Raw genomic sequence first — 17173 nt, 5'->3', positions numbered from 1 at the left:
TGGCCTCAGTGGAGGCCGGATCTCATCCGTTCCGGGATGTAATTTACAATGACCGAGTGATGCCACACAGAGCTCAGGGCTGTTGGAAGGAAGCTGTGCTCACGGTTCCCCGGAAGAGGGGACCCGGACGTGAGGGGAGGGAGGAGTCGAGACAGCCTTCATCACTGGCCAGCGGGAGTGGTCAGCTGGAGGCGTTTTTCATTGGGCAGGACGTGAAGCAGAGGTCAGAGTTTGTGGTTGGAGGATTTGAAATATGATTGCAGCACGCCCAGGAAAGCCAGGCAGCAGGGGAGACGTGAACAACTTTGTCCGTTGGTTTGGATCAGTAGATGCCAGATTGTCAGTTACACCACCTGTAAACGCTGGGTAGAACACCCCCATGCCAGAGCACTGTCAAGAGGAAGCCAGTTAGGACAGCAGATGGAAGTGAGCGCCAGGATCGCATAGCGTAATACCCAGAATTATACCCAGAATGTCCAGCTTCAGCCGAAAGTCACTCCTCGTGCTGAGAACCAGGAGGACCCCAAAGCGAATGAAAAGAAGACAAGCAGTGGGTGCCAGCGCCATCCTGACCGTGGGCCACTCCCCAGATTCGGTAAAAGGCATGCATCTACAGATTGAAGACGCTGAGTGAACCTCAGACCGGATAAACACAAAGAAGGCCACACAAAGACCCATAGTCAAATGAGCAAACGTGAAGGACAAAGAAGTAATTTTGAGGGGCTTCCCTGGTGGCCCAGTGGTTAAGAATCTGCCTGCCAGTGCAGGGGACACAGGTTCGGTCCCTGGTCCGGGAGGATCCCACGTGGCGTGGAGCAGCTAAGCCCGTGCACCACGACTACTGAAGCCCTCGCGCCTCGAGCCCATGTTCTGCAACAAGAGAAGCCACTGCAGTGAGAAGCCCACGCACTGCAACGAAGAGTAGCCCCCGCTCACTGCAACTAGAGAAAGCCCACATGCAAGAAACGAAGACCCAACGCAGCCAAAAATAAAAATAAATTTATTTAAAAAAAAAAGAAATAATTTTGAAAGCAATGAGAGAGAATGGCATCTTACCTGCAGGAAAAACAATTCAAATGACAGTGCATTTCTCATCAGAAACCATGGAGGCCAGAAGGAACTGGAAAGTATTTTTCGTGTGCTGAAAAAAAAGAACTCGGTCAATTCAATCCTAGATTCAGCAAAGATAAAAACGAGGGAGGAATCAAGACGTTCCCAGGTGAAGGAAAACTACGACAATTTGCCACCAGCAGAGCCTAGAGGAACCTTAGGGCGTCAGGAAGAAAGAACACAAGCACCAGGCTTTGCTTCTGCTCGTGTGTCTTCTAAGTAAAGTGCGATGGTGGAGGCGAAGATGGGGCGCTGTGTCAGTAGGTGACATTAGGATGAGCTCGACAAGTGCGGGAGGATAAAGGGGGGAGGCCACCACGTTCCCTCCATGATGAGGTAGGCACATCATGTGATACCAGAGCAGCCCCTGAAAATGGACGCAGACATGTGCTCAGAAGCGCAGGAGACAAGTGCAGATGGGATCCACGTGCCCCACGGGAAGACGGGGAAAGGAACCAAACCACCCAGATGTCCTTCACGGGCGAACGGTGAAACCAGGGCGTTTGTACCAGGCAGTGGACTCACGAAGGAAAGGAGTGGGTCATTACTACACACACCGCGTGGATCCTCAAGGAGTCCCCAAAGGCTGTGCGCTGTGCAGTCCCATCCCTGTAATGCTCTTCAAGTGACAGAATCACAGGGACGAAGAGCGGATTGGTGGTTGGTTCCCAGGGGTCAAGACGGGGTGGGAGGTCCTCGTGGGGACAGAGGTGTCTTCTGCCTGGACTGGCTCGGCATCGCGTCCCGGCGGTGGCTTGATACTGCACGTTGCAAGGTGTTAGCCACGGGGAGGAGCCGTGTGGCTGCACGTCCACCTACAGTGGTCTCACAGTTGACGCAGGTAGCGGTCGTGTCCTCCTCACAGGGTCACTGGGGGGTTTAAATGGGGGGAGCAGGTGGCACTGTTGCCCTTTGTTCCTCCTCGCCTCTCCCCTCGTCCCTGCACAGTGTAGGACGGGAGAAGCGTGGGGCTCGGGCAGCAGGGCTGCTCCCTGGGCAGAGAGCAGGCCCTGAGTGGGTGTCTTCGCATCTCGGGGTGGATCCTGGCTGTTGACCCTAAGGTCCCACCCTCTGTCAGAAGGTCTGATCACTGCAAACCTGGAATCGGGGCCTTGGTAGTGGGGGTTTATCTTGTGTTTGGCAAAGCATAGTAGGAAGGTGGTTTCTTTCTTTTTTTTATAAATGTATTTATTTTATTTATTTATTTTTGGCTGCATTGGGTCTTCATTGCTGCGCACGGGCCCTCTCTAGTTGCAGCGAGCGGGGGGTTGCAGAGCACGGGCTCTAGGCACGCAGGCCTCAGCAGCTGTAGCACGCGGGCTCAGCCGTTGTCGCTCGCAGGCTCCAGAGCGCAGGCCCAGCAGCTGTGGTGCACGGGCCCAGCCGCTCCGCGGCATGTGGGATCTTCCCGGACCGGGGCTCAAAGCCATGTTCCCTTCATTGGCAGGTGGGCTGTCAACCACCGCGCCACCAGGGAAGCCCAGGAAGGTGGTTTCTAATCAGACACTTAGTTCCCAAGCGTGCGAATGCAGACAGCACAGACCCGTAGTGACCCTTCAGGAGGTAACTGCTGGCTTCCTTTGACAGCTGATTGCTGAGGAGGGTGTGGACAGCCTCAACGTCAAGGAGCTACAGGCGGCGTGTCGGGCGCGAGGCATGCGGGCTCTGGGCGTCACGGAAGACCGTCTGCGGGGCCAGCTGAAGCAGGTGCGTACCTGCGGCGTGGTGGGGGGCCCTTCCGTCCCAGCAGGGGGCGGGAGGTGCTCCGGCTCAGCTGCCGCCTGCGCCGGGGCCTGTGTGCGCTCCGCGCGCGGTGGCTGCCCGCCGCTCCTGGGCGCCGCTCCCATCTCCCTCCCCAGCTCTTGGTTGCCTTCGCTGTGCTTGCTCTTCCCTCCGCCCCGTCTTCCGTGGACTCACGAGGACGAGGTCAGCTTCCTTTGAAATTCCAGTACGACTCTCAACTGAGGCCAGGGGGTGTTTGGGGAAGTAGGACCCAGGCCAGGCCGACCTCCGAAGCCCCTGCTCTTGGCAGCCTGGGTCTGAGTGACCCTGCTTCTCCGGCCGCTCAGAGGGGGCCCTCGGGCAGAAGCCAGGGGCCGGCTCTGCAGGGCCACAGGCCTGCCCCGCCGGCATGGGTCTGAGTGGATGCGATGATGGGTAGGCAACGTTCACAGCAACGCAGCCTTCGTATCAAAAGGGGCAGGGCGCCAGCTGGGCACCCCCTCGGGTTGTCTTCCCAGTGTAGACAGATCTGTTGACACCCGCTGCCCCCCCTGCTGACACAGACGGTGCTTAGTGGGCAGTGCATTCTCGTCCTTGTCTTCACTGCCCTTGTCTCCAACAGGGTCCCCTCGCAGACCCTCCTCTGTGAGGGGTGCCCTGGGTCCGCCTGGGCTGGAGCACACCTGGGGCGCTCGAGTGTGGGGCACTGTGCCCGAGGGATGTCAGGACTCGGGGTGTTTCGGTTTCCAAGGGCTCAGGTGTCTTCCTTCTCTCGTCGTTTAGCCTGTGCTCGGCATTTTCTCCCCGTTCTGGGAGTTCTTCTCGCCCCATCTTTTGTTCTGTGTCTACCTTGTGTCCGAGCACTGTCGGGGGCTCTTTTGTCAGTTTGCACATTGTCTGTCGCTAAAATAGCCTCAAACAGCGCCCAGCTCACGGTAGCCGTGCAAACCTCAAACGCCGAATGAACTCACCAGCGCCACCTTTGGAGTTTCTGTGCCATTGTTAAGTGAAGAACTTTGGGAACAGGACCTGGCCGTCTCGCTCAGTGTTTTATAAGCCCTGCCGCCTCGCTGCGGGGTGTCTCCTGCTCCCGTGACTGAGGCGGGCAGTGGGCGTTAGCACAGCGGTAAATAGGCCCTTCAGAGCTTGCGGGGTCTCTCCCGGGAGAACTCGCTCGGGGGACGTACGGGTCCGCCCACTCAGGTGCCGCCGTGGTTGTTGCCACCAGTGTCCTCCTCCTCCTCTCCCCTACGCAAACCAGAACAGAGAGGGAAGTTCCAGGGCCAGAAGCCCTTGCCCGGGTCACAGGAAACGTGGGTGGGATGAGGCCGGCAGGTGAGTCTGGGTCTCCACCTCCCACTTCCAGTGGCTGGAGCTGCACCTGCACCAGGAGATCCCGACGTCGCTGCTCATCCTGTCCCGGGCCATGTACCTTCCTGACACCCTCTCTCCCGCCGACCAGCTCAAGTCCACCCTGCAGACCCTTCCGGAGATTGTGGTGCGTGTTACAAGGCCCCCTTCTGCTGCTCTCTCTGCCGGGGGCCCTCTCCCTTCTGGGGGAGCCCCCGGACCCACCACTCGCCCCCTCCTTTCTTGTCTGCCCTCTGCACGCTGAGGGCCCTGCGGTGCGTGCAGAAGGTGACCCTTGGGGTCCTCAGGGCGTTTCCCAGCAGCCGGGGTTCCTGCTCCTCGGAGAGCAAGCCCTGATGGCCAAGACACCCCGAGATCCGGGCCGGGCGCCGTGTGGGCTGCTCTGGTGGGGGTGTGCCTGCCCCGCTTCCAAGTGCGCTCACGGGTGTCCCCTCCCTGAAGGCAAAGGAGGCCCAGGTGAAGGTGGCCGAGGTGGAGGGCGAGCAGGTGGACAACAAGGCGAAGCTGGAGGCCACGCTGCAGGAGGAGGCGGCCATCCAGCAGGAGCATCGTGAGAAAGAGCTGCAGAGGCGGTCCCAGGCGGCGGTGAGCGGGCAGCCGGGCGGTGGAAGGGCTGGGCCCATGGGTGGGGTGGGGGTGGGGTGGGGGCACGGGGAGGCAGACGCACTCTTGCGGCTCGGGCGCCAGTCAGCGCAAGCGGCCGGCCCTGAGGCCCCGAAGCTGGGGTTCGAGGCTGTGGCGACCTGACCGAGGCCTCCGGCAGCCCATAGGTGCTGGGGCGTGGATGCAGAAGCTGCGTGACTGCGCTCATCACGCGCTGCGCCCACGTGGAGGGTCCTGCGGTGGAACCGGGCGGAGGCAGACCCCACTGCCAGCCGGCCGGGCTCTGTAGACCTTGCCCCGCGCCTGGCGGCCCTCTGGCCAGCGGCACGTCTGCCGGTGTGGATGCCTGGGAAGGCCACGGTCTGACGGGTGGTGCTGAGCCGGCAGAGGCTTTGCGTTTCAGAAGGAAGTGGAGCCTGAAGTGGTGGCAGAAGGTGCCCCTGGGAGGCTGGTGGTCGAGCCGCAGCCGGAAGTGCCTGATGTGACCCTGCCGTCCGAGGCCCTGACGGACAGCGCGCCCGTCCTAGAGGGCTTGAAGGTAACGGCGCCCGCCTGGAGGGAGCGGTGTTGGAGCCGCACCACAGGGCCAGCGAGCCTGCCTGCAGGGTGGGGGCTCCCGAGGAAGTGGGGCCGGAAGGCCGCAGCCTGGCTTCTCAGGGTGACGGTGGATGGTCGAGGGGCGAGGAGAGCGAGGCCGGGGAGGGTGAGGCGGCCCTGCCCTGGCTGCGGCCCCTGTGCTCTGCGTGGCAGGGCCCCCAGCGGGGAAGCCCCCCTTGCTGTCCCCTTCCCAGCTGCCCGGCGCAGGGGGCCCGACGTGCGGTGCGCGCTGGGCGTGCTCGCTTCTGGCAGCCTCGCCGTCGTGGTTGTAGCCCATGTTCCTCATGAGACGCCTTCTGCCGGGGGAACCGCCAGGTGGCCCCTGGCACACGGAACATGATGGGCAGGGCAGCTTCTGAAGGCGTGTTGGGGGCAGGAGGTGTTTACTAGATGGGCGGCAGCAGCGTCGGGCAGCTGGAGTAGGAGACAGAAACCAGGACGGCAGCTTTATGTCTGGGGATTCCCAGCGAGGTCCCGGGGTGGGGCGGGTGGGGGACCACCGCATTCAGAGGGGTCAGAGGGGGGACGAGGCTGTGGTGGGGGGTGCGCGTGAAGTCGAGTGTGTTGATACCTGGGTGGAGGGGTGGGCCTCGTCACGTGTCCTGAGGGCCGGGTGGATGGGGACTGACCCCTGATGGGCCCTGCGGGGTCATTGGAGGTGGAGGGAAGGGCCCCACTGCAGGGCCTCAGGGAGGAGTGTCCTCCAGTCCTGTGCGTATGAGAAGAGAAAGCATAAAGCATCAACACCGGGGGTCTTGGTGAAGGGAGCTGTGGGCTGCAGGGCTGGTGTGGTGTGGTGTGGTGTGGTGGGAAGGGGCTGGCGTAGCCTGGGATGAGTCCGGTGAGCCTCTGTTCGCCCGGTGATGGCCCAGGAGACAGATGAAGACCCACACGCTCTTGTCACTGAGGAGAGGCTGAGAGGAGGAGGGTCCCGGGAGCCTGGGCTGACCTAGGCTTGAAGGGTGACCCTGGGAAGGGTCAGGAACCGAGGTACCAGGGTCATTTTGAAGGCAGTTTGGGGCTGAGGCCAGGAAGCTGAACAGAGGCGGGGCCTGGTCGGGCCCATGGAGCGTGGTCTGGGATTAGGGGTCACTCGTCAGCAGTAGGGCCAGGATGGTTGGCTGTCTCCATGGAAACAGATGCATTCCATTTCCAGTGGATTCAAGACTTAGACGTGAAAGGACATTTAAACTCTCCGGAGAGCTTATGAACTAAGGATCGCTAAGGATTTCTTAGCAAGGAGCACAAACCTTTAAAAACTTAACACTGAAGAACCTTGGTTTGTTGGAAAGATGCCACAGAGAGTCGGGGCACCGCCGTTTCCTATTTGCAGCACAAGGCTGGGTCTTACCGGTATTGACCATTTACTCAGACAGAGACCTGAATAGCTCTAGGAAGTTGAGTTGGTAGCTGAAGAACCTCTCCACAGGGAAAGCCCCAGACCCACATGGCTTCAGGGGTGAAGTTGCTGGTGAGTCCAAACATGTGAAGAATAAACCCTTCCCGTGCTACACAAGCTCTTGGCAGAAAGTTGAGAAGAGGATATTCTGAGATGAGCTGCCCCTGATGCCAAAACCAGGTGGATACGAGACAGCTACAGACCAGCATCTGTCCTGAACACAGGTGTGAAATTCTCAACAAGTTTCCAGTAAGTGAAATGCAGCTGTTCTGTAGAAAGGATAATACACTGTGACCTGGTGGGGTTTGTCCAAGGAATACAAAAAAATTAGGCAATGTAACGAGCACATTAACAGCCTCAAGAGAAAAACCATGTACGATCATTTCAGCAGATGCACAAAAAGCGCTTGGCAGAATTCAGCGTCTCTTCTCAATTGAAAAGGTCTCTCAGCAAACCAGCGGGAGCGAACCTTCTCAACCCCACTTAAAGCAGCCAGAGTGGCCCCTGCGGTCACAGGATCCCTAACGGTAGCACGGGCGTCTGCTGTCACCACCGGTTCAGCATCGGACTGCGGGACTGGCCAGGATGGTTAGAGAAAAACAAGGAAAATCGCACAGAAGCGAAACTATTCACGGATGACGTGAGCACCTAAAAGTTCATTGTACTTGTTTGTACTAGTAACGAACAATCAAGCTGAAATTCTAAGAAGCATATCACACGGTAGTATCCAGAAAACGAACTACTTAGGGAAAGTTTGAAAGTAGATATGAAGACCTGTACAGGATGCTGGAAAGTGTTGCTGAGGTAGAGTAAAGCAGCAACTAAACGGAGAGCTTCACTGCACTCGTGGATGTGAAGACTCGGTGTTGGTAGGATGTTAATTCTCCGCAGCCGATCTGTGGATTCAACACCATCAAAATCCCAGCAGGCTTTGTTGTTGACATTGACAGACTTACTCTAAAACATATATGGAAATTCAGAGGACCTAGAATAGCCACGACGATGGAGAGAAGCAGGTTTGGCGTATCTGCGGATGGAATCGTGCACGGCGGTCAGAAGGAACACACCGTCATGTGGGTGAATCTCAGGGTGACGGAGCTCGAGCCATGTGATACCGTTTGTCAGAATTCCAGCAAACGAGGCTGTCGTGGCAGAAGGCAGGCCAGTGGGGTTGGGGTGGGGACGTGGGCACAAGGAAACCTTCAGGGTGACGATACTTCTCTGTCGGGTGGTGGTCGCTCCGTGGCTATGCACGTCTGCCAGACACATTTGCACAGGTGCGCTCGGGTGCAGGAGGCCCCTCGGAGAGCGAAGACGGTGACTGCAGGTGCCTGTCGCCTCGCCCAGAGCCCAAGACTGGCACGCGCAGTGTGGACACGGGACACGGATAGAAAAGTGGCCAAGCCTTCGGGGGAAAGCCAGTTACTCCCCTTCATGTAGGGTTTCGGTTTGCTTGTTTATTTTCTTTCCAGGAAGAGGAAATAACTCAGGAGGAAATTGACATACTCAGTGATGCCTGCTCGAAACTGAAGGGTCAGAAGAAATCTCTGACGAAAGAGAAGGAGGAGCTGGAGCTGCTGAAGGAGGACGTCCAGGACTACAGCGAGGTGCGGAGTTGGTGGGGGGGGCGGCGGGGGCGGGGCTGAGGCTACACACAGAGTAAACCCAGGCTGCATTGCCCCGAGTATTTAGTGATGCCTCCGTCAGATAAGGGAGAAGCTGGCCAAATGGTCTTTGGAGAGAAAACTGAATTTAAGTAAATCTTATTCAGTAACTTTTCTAGTCATCCCACTCTGTCACTTTCCCCTGGAATGCTGGCCATTCGCCCTTGTCGATGACACGCATATATCTTTTTAGTTTCTAAACACATGAAGGTATCAGATGAACAGTCTGGTCACTTGGTATATGAAATCTTATTTTTGTTCATGATTCCCCAAAAGAGACTTCTTTCTTACATACTATTTATTTATTTATTTATTTTAAGATTGGTAAAAATAATCTGTTATTTTCTGAACTTTGTCGTGGCATCCCTCTTGTGTGGGTTCTCCAGTCCCCACCTCACCTCCCGTTCTTCCCTGTAACGCTTGCTCCTAGGGAAAACCACAAGTTGGAATTTAAGAAGGCACTCACCATTCCTGGATTCTTTCACCGTCAGGAAGAAAGTCGGGGGTTCAGGACAGAGTTCATTTCCTTTGCTACAAAAACAGTGCTTGAGTTGGCAGTGAGAACCAATTTGCATGATAGACAGCAGTAAGCCTGCTGCTTTGTGGCTCCAGTTAATGGGGCTGCTCTGCGCACAGCCTAGACCGTTCCACCTTGATGATGGAGTCTGGGTTAACCCAGTACTTCTGCAAGGTGAACTTAAGGTTTCTCTTTTAGTTTTAAGGCAGTCTTTTTACAAGCAAACAATTTTATTAGGACTTGCAGGAGATCAAGAAGGAACTTTCAAAGACTGGCAAAGAAATCTACGTGGAAGAGTCTAAAGCCAGCAAGAGGCTGACGAAGCGGGTACAGCAGATGATCGGGCAGATTGACAGCCTGCTCACGCAGCTGGAGGCCGATCAGAAGGCTGGCAAGCTGGGCGTGGCCGCCGAGGGCTCGCCTGCAGGGTGAGTGTGCGACGCGGTTGCCGGGGGCCTGGAGCCCGGGGGGGCCCAGGGCCTTTCTGACCAGAGCGCGTTTCTCAGCTTTGGTGACCAGCTGCCCCGCCCTTCTGACCTAGCGGCTGCAGCCAGAACCCAGGTGTCCCCACTTCTCCACGACACTGTCACTGAAGCGGCCCCAAGTTGGGTCTTCCCTGCACGCGCGCGTGCTCACACACACAAGCGCACGCACACACGGTGCAGCGCTGTCAGCCCACGGCTGCCTGCTCTCCCTGTGTCCACCGCCCCTCCCCCAGCTCTCTCCAGGCTGTTGTCACCAGTCCTTCCACAGTGTCCTTCGGATCACAGCTCCCTTGGGAACCACCAGCCTCTCCCTGTCCCTTTTCCCCTTCCTCTAGCCTCCTCCCTCTTCCTGAACCCCTACACACAGGCAACTCAATAATGACCCCCTGCGTGGGGGCCGGCTCTGCACTGGTGTGTCTCACATGCCTGGGACAGCAGCCAGCGGGGGCCAGTGTCGTGTGAGTGGCTGCCGGGCAAATGAAACCCCCCCAGGTGGTAGCGACTGACACTCGGCGCTCCCGTGGGCCAGACACCGCACCACGAGCGCCCACGTCTCCAGGGGGCAGGCAGGCGGGCTGGCTGCAGGGCCCCCGCTGTCCTCAGGTCAGCGGCCCTTCCCCCCGGGCGAGGCCAGTGTCCCCGCTTGGATTGACCTGCTGTGCTGTGTGGGCCCACTGCCCTCCACCTGGTTGGAGGGCAGTGTGGCCATACTCAGCCCCTCCCACCCTGACCAGGGCGCACGCAGGCCTGAGGGACCCACTGGCCTCGTCCCCACTGGAGAGGCCGGGCTCGCTGGGCGGCTGCGCACACACAGGAGACCCTGGACGGGGCGGTGGTTTCTGTTGCTGTGTCCAAGTTGGCTGGGTGTTCCCAGAGGACGGGGCGAGGGAGCTCTGGAGGGAGGGGCTGTCCAGGGCAGGTCTGACCCACGGGGCCCCAGTGAGGCTGTAGGGGGCGCCAGCTGTGCCGCATGCGGGCTGTGTTCCCCAGGGAGACCGTCATCAGCGTTGCTGAGCTCATCAGTGCCATGAAGCAAATCAAGCACATTCCCGAAAACAAGCTCATCAGCTTGGCCTCGGCCCTGGACGAAAATAAGGACGGCAAGGTCAACATCGACGACCTCGTCAAGGTGGGTCGTGGGGGTCTTGCTGGCAGCCTTTTCCACCTGTGCGTCCACCCGAGAGGCCCCTGGGGCTGGTCTTGCCCTCGCCGCAAACAGAGTGGAGTCAGGGCAGTGAGGCCGTCCGTCCAGAGCAGGCCACCGGCTCTTGCTTGGCCTCCCCTGGCCCAGCCCTGGCCGGGTCTGCGGAGCATGGTGTTGGGGGGGCTGGGCCATGGCAGCCCGGAGGGGACGCGTGTGGCCCTCGGGGCTGGGCCTCGGGACCCCTGGGGGTGGCCGGAGGCCTGAGAGGGTGCCGGGAGCTTGGGCAGCCCAGGCGACCTGCACGGGGCTCCGCCTCCACAGGACGGCCGTGGGCTCTGGCGTTCCTGTGGAGAGCACGCCTTCGCCGGCAGCTCTCATGGCTCCAGGGTCTCTCCAGCCCGTCGGGGACTTTCCACTCAAACGTCTGCCTAGAATGTCAGCGGACGCCACTCTGGTCGGGAGCACGGCCTTCCCCGCTCGTGGGCCGAGTGCCATCACCCTGGCGGCAGCAGTGGCTGGGCGGGGCCCGCCGTCTGGGGCCCCTCCTCGGTGCTCACGGCGCTCTGCCCGAGCAGGGCCCGGCCCGGCAGCCTCGCTGTGTCGTCCATCCCACCTTCCTGCAGCCCTGCGACCCGAGGGAGGCACAGCTGGCGCCCTCACCTGGGCCCGCTCCCTGGCGGCTCATAGCCTGGGCTGGGGCTGTGGAGCCTGTTGGCTCCGTGCGGGTGGGGGTCTGGCCCTCAGAAGACCGGGGCAGATGGAGGACCCAGGGCCCCCGGCAGGACAGCGTGGCCTATGGGTGCCAAAGGCCATCCCAGCCTGGTGGCCGTGTGCCGTGTGCCCTCCGTGTCCTGAGGGGAGATTTCATGCTGTGAAGGGGCAGAGCCACCTCTGAGGCCCTCGTCCCTTCCCGTGTGTGCAGGTGATCGAGCTGGTGGACAAAGAAGACATCCACATCTCCACCAGCCAGGTGGCTGAGATTGTGGCCACGCTGGGGAAGGAGGAGAAGGTGGAGGAGAGGGAGAAGGCCAAGGAGAAGGCCGAGAAGGAGGCCGCAGAGGTGAAGAGTTAGGGCCCGCCGGCTCGCAGGTGCCTTGGTGGCCCTTTGTGCGTCTGCCGCGGCGGTCCTAACGTGACAGTTATTGCTTTGAAGTGATTCTTAGAGACAGATCTAATATTTTGTCTGGAATAAATCAGAGACTTCATAATCGGTAATTTTTAATTTCCATCATTCCACGAAGATTCAGCCAGTCTGGATCCCTGAACCCCTCCAGGGAGTCTGCTCTGGATTCACGCGGTGGCCCAGTGCTGGTGTGGTCCCAGCTGTGGCAGGCAAGCATGCGGCCTGCCGGCAGCGGGGGTCGTGGCCCTGCACAGCCCCCTGGGCTCCTGAAGCGGCTCGGGCCTCCCCGCGTGTCCCCTGGCGGTGTCTGCTGCGGGAGGAGAGAGGACCGGCCGCGTGGACTCCCTGTGCCCATGGAGCCCCAGGCGTGGGATTGGAGTCGTGCAGACACAGCCGCCTCGGCCTGGAGAGGACGCTGCGTGAGTCGTGGGCCTGGATTCGCACAGATCAGTGTGAATAGGAGCCACTCGTGCGCGCTCCCAAGCTCACACCTGCAGCGAGTGAGCAACACGCCCGTCATCTCCGTGGCCTCTGGAGGGCCGCGTTCTCTGACGCGGATGTCAGGTCTCCTGGAAGTTCGCTCTGACGTGTGTATCCGAGCTCTTTCTTGAGTTCTCTTTGATTCTCACCTAACCCTAACCACTTAACTGGTACAGAATTTCCTCACATGACAGTCTGCCCACCTGAGTAAATCCAACGTAATTATGCCAGGAGAGGTGCTAATGAAGCCCTGGACAGTGAAGCGTCTCGGGTGCAGTCATTTGTTGTGCTTTTAGGAAGTGTCCTCATTTGGGGTGTTCGGAGCGGGTGTCACCGCGTGTCCGGTGATGGGTCCACAACCGGCAGCTCGGGGAGGCCGGTGCTCCGTGGCGGGGGGGGCGGGGGTGCTGGGCGGCCTGCGGCCCCAGCTCTGTCCGGCTGCCCACGCGAAGGCTGGGTCAGGTACGGCAAGAACGTTCTTTGGGGGAGAACAGACATAGGAATCGGAAGATGTGGGCCTAGAGTGGCCAGAGGAGCTGAGGGAGGACGACGACGAGATGATCGCTTCCAAGTTACTTGAAACTTTCTACCCAGCCACTAAAGAAGAAACTCGACAACATAAGCTTCTGCATTCTCAGATGTAAACCTTCGTAAAGGGACAGTGGTTCTAAAGGGTTCCTCATTCGGTTATTCAAGAGGCACGTTCCCCACGCTTAGTTGATACTTCCGAGTCCTCTCACACGTGTTTCAGTGGCCTGGTTTTCCGCTGCGGAAGCGTGCTTGCTCGTGAACTTCGTGGTAGCCGGCGTGCCGCGGATGGGGTCGTCCTTGCCGCCTCCGTCCTCACCTCGCTGCCTTCGCCAGGCGCCCGGGGCGTCCCCGTCGCTGCCATCGCACACCCACCCCGCACCCCCCCCCCGCCCTCCCAGATCGTGCGTGTCTGCGCCCCCAGTGCAGCGGGACCCTTCGCTGGTGTTTGTACCGTGGGCCACGGTCTGCTGCAGGCTTCCCCCTTCGCGTTGCTTGTTTTTACTGTCCTGAACTTTATTTATTGCCGCTGACAGGGGTGCCCGGGTGCAGGTGTATGGAACGCGGCCCTGGGAACGAGAGTCTTATGTGACGAGCGAGGCGTCAGGGCCGCCGTCTGTTGACTGAGTGCCCGGTGCCTGTGCCCGGCCTTCCCGAGCTTTCTCAAGAGGGCGCCTGTGTCCTTGGGATCTGTGACGTCCTCGGGATCTGTGACGCAGAATGGGAATTCTTCCTTCGCTCCACCTAAACACCGGTTTCTTCATTAGGGATTCAGGAAGTTGGCACGTGGCTTCCAGAGTCGCTTTGGAATATCCAAATCCAGACTTTGAGAAGGAAGGGCACCTGGTAACTTGCAGAGAAGAACCGCTAGGCAGTGCTCCTCACGGCGGGCCCTGGGCCGCTGGCAGCTCTGTCTGCGTGTCCGCCAGGGGCCCAGGGCCGGCTTGGCCTGAGGGCCGCCTCCTTGGGCTGTGTGTAAACACCTTTTGTAGAAATAGTGTTTTTATTAAAATATCAAATTTGTGTTCCTGTAACAGCTCAAAACCAGACTTGTGACCCGCGTGGCCCAGCGGCAGTCAGGGCGGGAAATGGCGGAGCTGCCTGAGCGTCTGGCCCCAGCCTCGCGCAGGAGAGCGTGACGAGGGCCTTCCAGCGCTCTGGTCCTGGCCTCTGGTGTCCCCTTGTGCTGTGACCGCGTGCCCTGCCTGTCCCCTCAGACTGTGCTGGTGACTAGGCACTCGAGTTGATGTAAGGAGAAGGTTGAATAAAGCGCTGTCGTGATGGCCTGTCTTCCCTGTGACGGTCTGTCTGTCAGGTCGGCGCGGCAGCCACTGCCTGACCAGGCTCTCCTCTCCCCGACCCTCAGAGGCCCCGGGGTGGGGGGTGGTCCCTGGTGGGCAGGGCTGGGACCCTGGCCAGCCCTAGGGGGTGGAATTCTGTTCTGAGAGACTGAGGGCCCCTGGGATCAGGGACAGCACTGCCTAAGGGCTGTGCCCTCCACTGTCTGAGGGGGCCCTCAGGAACTGCGGTCTCCCCGACACCAGGGCAGGGCCCAGAGAGCCGACGGGGTGTGCGGACCGGGGGCCAGCCCGCAGCGCCCCCCCGCCCCGCGCCCACTGCCTCTCCGGCCCTCATCTCTGGGCTCCAGGGGCAGGGGGGCCCTACCCTGGGCAGAGAGCTGAGGCCCAGCTGGGAGGGCCGCCAGGCAGAGGGTCCTACCTCCCCATCCTCCCAGCGTGGACAGACCGCCGCCCGTGAGCTGGGACGTCCAGCCTGTCTCAGGCGGCCTCGCCCCTGCACCGGCCCCAGGTCCTGTGGGGGCTCCTTCTACCCTTGCTGAGCCCCGACCTCTTGCCCAGGGTCGTCCTCACCTGCACCCCATCCCTCCCTGAGCCTGGCCTTGGCCACAGTCTGCCCCAGGGATTCTGCGGGCTCGCACGTGGGTCGTGACCCGTGTGGAAGGGAGATGTCCCTGGGGGTGCAGGCACGGGCAGGGGGCTGCTGGGCCTCAGTGGCTTCTGTCCAGGTTCATCTCACCCCCGGCAGGCACCCAGTCCCCTCATGCTGAGGACTGAGTGTGTCCACTGTACTTGGACCCTCCTCAGGCCGGGCCCCGGGAGAAGGTGGCCGGGGTCGGGGCCGTGCGAGTCTTCAGGTACCAGCCGGTGCCCCAGGATTCGAGGCTTCTCACTTCTGTGGTTCAGAAGGTCACATCGAGGGTCACCAAGGGCTCTGGCAAGGCTGACCCGGGGCGGGCAAGGGGGCTATATATAGTCCAGGGACACCACAGCCAACCTAAAGGGACACTTCAGGCCAAAGCGAGGACAGAGTGAGTAGCAAAAAAAGACAAAATCGATCATAAACAAAAATCCACACACCCAGCTGATCCTCAGGAAAGTCTTTCCCTGCTGATGGAGATTCTTAAACAGCGAGAACAGGTGACAGGAAAGAATTGGGGACTACCCTGTTTTCTCAGGAGGAAATAGAGCCCATCCCAGGAAGCTCTTCAGGGAGAATTCCAGGTGGTGGACAGACGGGAGAAACGCTGGAACCCACCCGGATGGCTACCCTGGGGTCACGGGGGTGGGGAGCTGGGTGTGCGGGGCCGCTGGCTGTGTGCCCCAGGCACTGCCCCAGACACCCAGCCGGGGAAGTCTCATGACCCCCCACAGGAGCCGCCAGCACGTCCATGGCCATCCCCCTCCAAAAGCCACACGTAGCGGGAGGAGGGACAGCCGGATGGGGTCCTGATTTAAAACCTTTAAAACCTGCATCAACTGCGGTGGGGGGGCGACTGGGGACGTTCTGTTCCCGGTGGCGTCATGTGTTTTTACACGTGGTGATGTGGCCCCCTGAAGACTATGGGGCCGAGAGTGTATTCAGGCACCCGCCTGGGGAAGAGGACACCGGGAGGTCGCTGTCCAGCCTGGCGACACTGCAGGGTGGGAACAAGATTCTGGTGGCCAGGGGGCCAGGACAGAGGTGCAGACGCACATACCAGGTGAGTCACCCCAGGCCGCGAGGGGAAGGCAGAGGGCAAGGCCGGACCTAGAGGTCCGAGAACGGGGGCTCCGGACCTTCTGAGGGCGGGCGGAGTGCTGGCGCCTTGCTCCCTAAGCCCCGCAGCAGCCCGCCCCCGGGCCTGGGCCGGACCCCACCGGCCCTGGGGCTCTGAGAAGACGCCGGGCCGCGGGTGGAGGCGGGGCCGAGGTGAGGGGCGGGGCCAGGCGGGCGAGGGGGCGGGGCAGTATTGAGGAGGGGAGGGGCGGGGCGGAGGAGGGGCGGGGCGGGGCGGGGCGGGGCGGGGAGGTTCCGGGGAGGACTGAGCAGCTCCCCTGTCGGGCCCCCCAACCTGCCCACCTGGGCCCGTCCCTCTCCGGCCAGCGCCCCCCCCCCACCCGGGTCTCCGTCCGGTGTCCCGGAAAGCCGCGCCTCACCCGCAGCCAGTCCACTCGGTGTCCAGAGCGCGCACCCGGAGCCCAGCCGGGTTCAGGCAGGACAGAGGCCGGGGGCAGAGCTGGGGCTCGGCCCGGCCAGCGCTAGAGGGCCCCGCACCACGCCCGCACTGCGCCCGCCTCGCCGCCTCCCCGCCTCCTGGCCTTGGCCTCCCTCCAGACTCTGGCCTTCGCTGGCCTCCTTGCCATCCCCGTCACTATCGCCGCGTGTCTCCCGAGCGTTGGACACAAACACGGGGTCTCTGGCAGGCTGGAGGGGCTTGGGGGCCGGGAGCGCTTTCCCGAGTTGGGTCAGGTATTGGGCGGCATCGTTATCCAGAACCAAGCTCCTAGCAACCTCCCCTGCTCTCCAGAAAGAGGCCCCAGAAACCCCCTCAGTTGGAAGATGAGTTGGACACAGCAATAAGGGGAGCGAGTTTCTTAGAAGCCAGAGTAAAAGTTCACACCGTCCAGCACCGTGAGCCACGAGGGACAGAGGGAGGGGCACCAGGTGGCAAAACAGGGGCTGGTGGGGAGGGACAGCCAGCCCTGGGCAGCGCTGGGTCCCAGGGAGGGCGTGAGTCTGCATAGCCACCTGTCCCTGAATCCACCCGAGTCCCCCACTTGGCCTGGGCACTGCTGCCTCCTCCACGAAGCCTTCCCAGACTTACTCCCACCACTGCTGGGTGGGTGCCCTGCTAGGTCTTCCCTCTCCCTCAGGCTGTGAACTGTGCAGTAGACGGGCCCAGATGCTGTCACTGGGTCCTCAGCACCCCAGCGAGCTGAGCATCAGCATGCAGCACCTGCCCAAAGTTGAAGGAGTGGCGGTGGCGGAGCGCAGGGGGCAATGGTGGGGCCCAAGGCGGGTGCCAGGGCCGGGACGGGGTGGAAGCCAGCCAGGAGCAGGAGCGTGGCCAGGAGTGCAGACGTGGCCAGGAGTGAATCAGGGCGCCAGGTGAGGGCTTGGTTTACGTGGGGCTCCATGGGGGGGACCCA

The 17173-nt window shown here is 60.9% G+C and overlaps 1 protein-coding gene across 3 annotated transcripts in view; it reads left to right on the top strand.

Annotated features, from left to right (window-relative positions):
• The window catches only part of LETM1 (leucine zipper and EF-hand containing transmembrane protein 1), a 33116-nt gene extending 18626 nt beyond the window's left edge, over positions 1-14490 (top strand). Inside the window, exons 7-14 of one of the 3 annotated variants that reach the window (XM_079919888.1) lie at positions 2698-2817; positions 4199-4330; positions 4645-4788; positions 5213-5344; positions 8275-8409; positions 9221-9411; positions 10459-10597; positions 11535-14490. In XM_079919888.1, coding sequence (XP_079776014.1) covers positions 2698-2817; positions 4199-4330; positions 4645-4788; positions 5213-5344; positions 8275-8409; positions 9221-9411; positions 10459-10597; positions 11535-11684 — 1143 coding nt within the window. In that variant the 3' untranslated portion in view covers positions 11685-14490. Of the gene's footprint in view, positions 1-2697; positions 2818-4198; positions 4331-4644; positions 4789-5209; positions 5345-8274; positions 8410-9220; positions 9412-10458; positions 10598-10933; positions 11488-11534 lie in introns of those variants that run through there. The other 2 variants (XM_079919887.1, XM_079919889.1) reach the window with 2 other exon arrangements.
• Positions 14491-17173: the final 2683 nt, after the last annotated feature.

The sequence above is a fragment of the Stenella coeruleoalba genome (genome assembly GCF_951394435.1).
Source record: "Stenella coeruleoalba genome assembly, chromosome: 4".
Classification (NCBI taxonomy): domain Eukaryota; kingdom Metazoa; phylum Chordata; class Mammalia; order Artiodactyla; family Delphinidae; genus Stenella; species Stenella coeruleoalba.
Note: the sequence above shows the minus strand (reverse complement) of the source record. Positions and strands in the feature narration are given on the sequence as shown.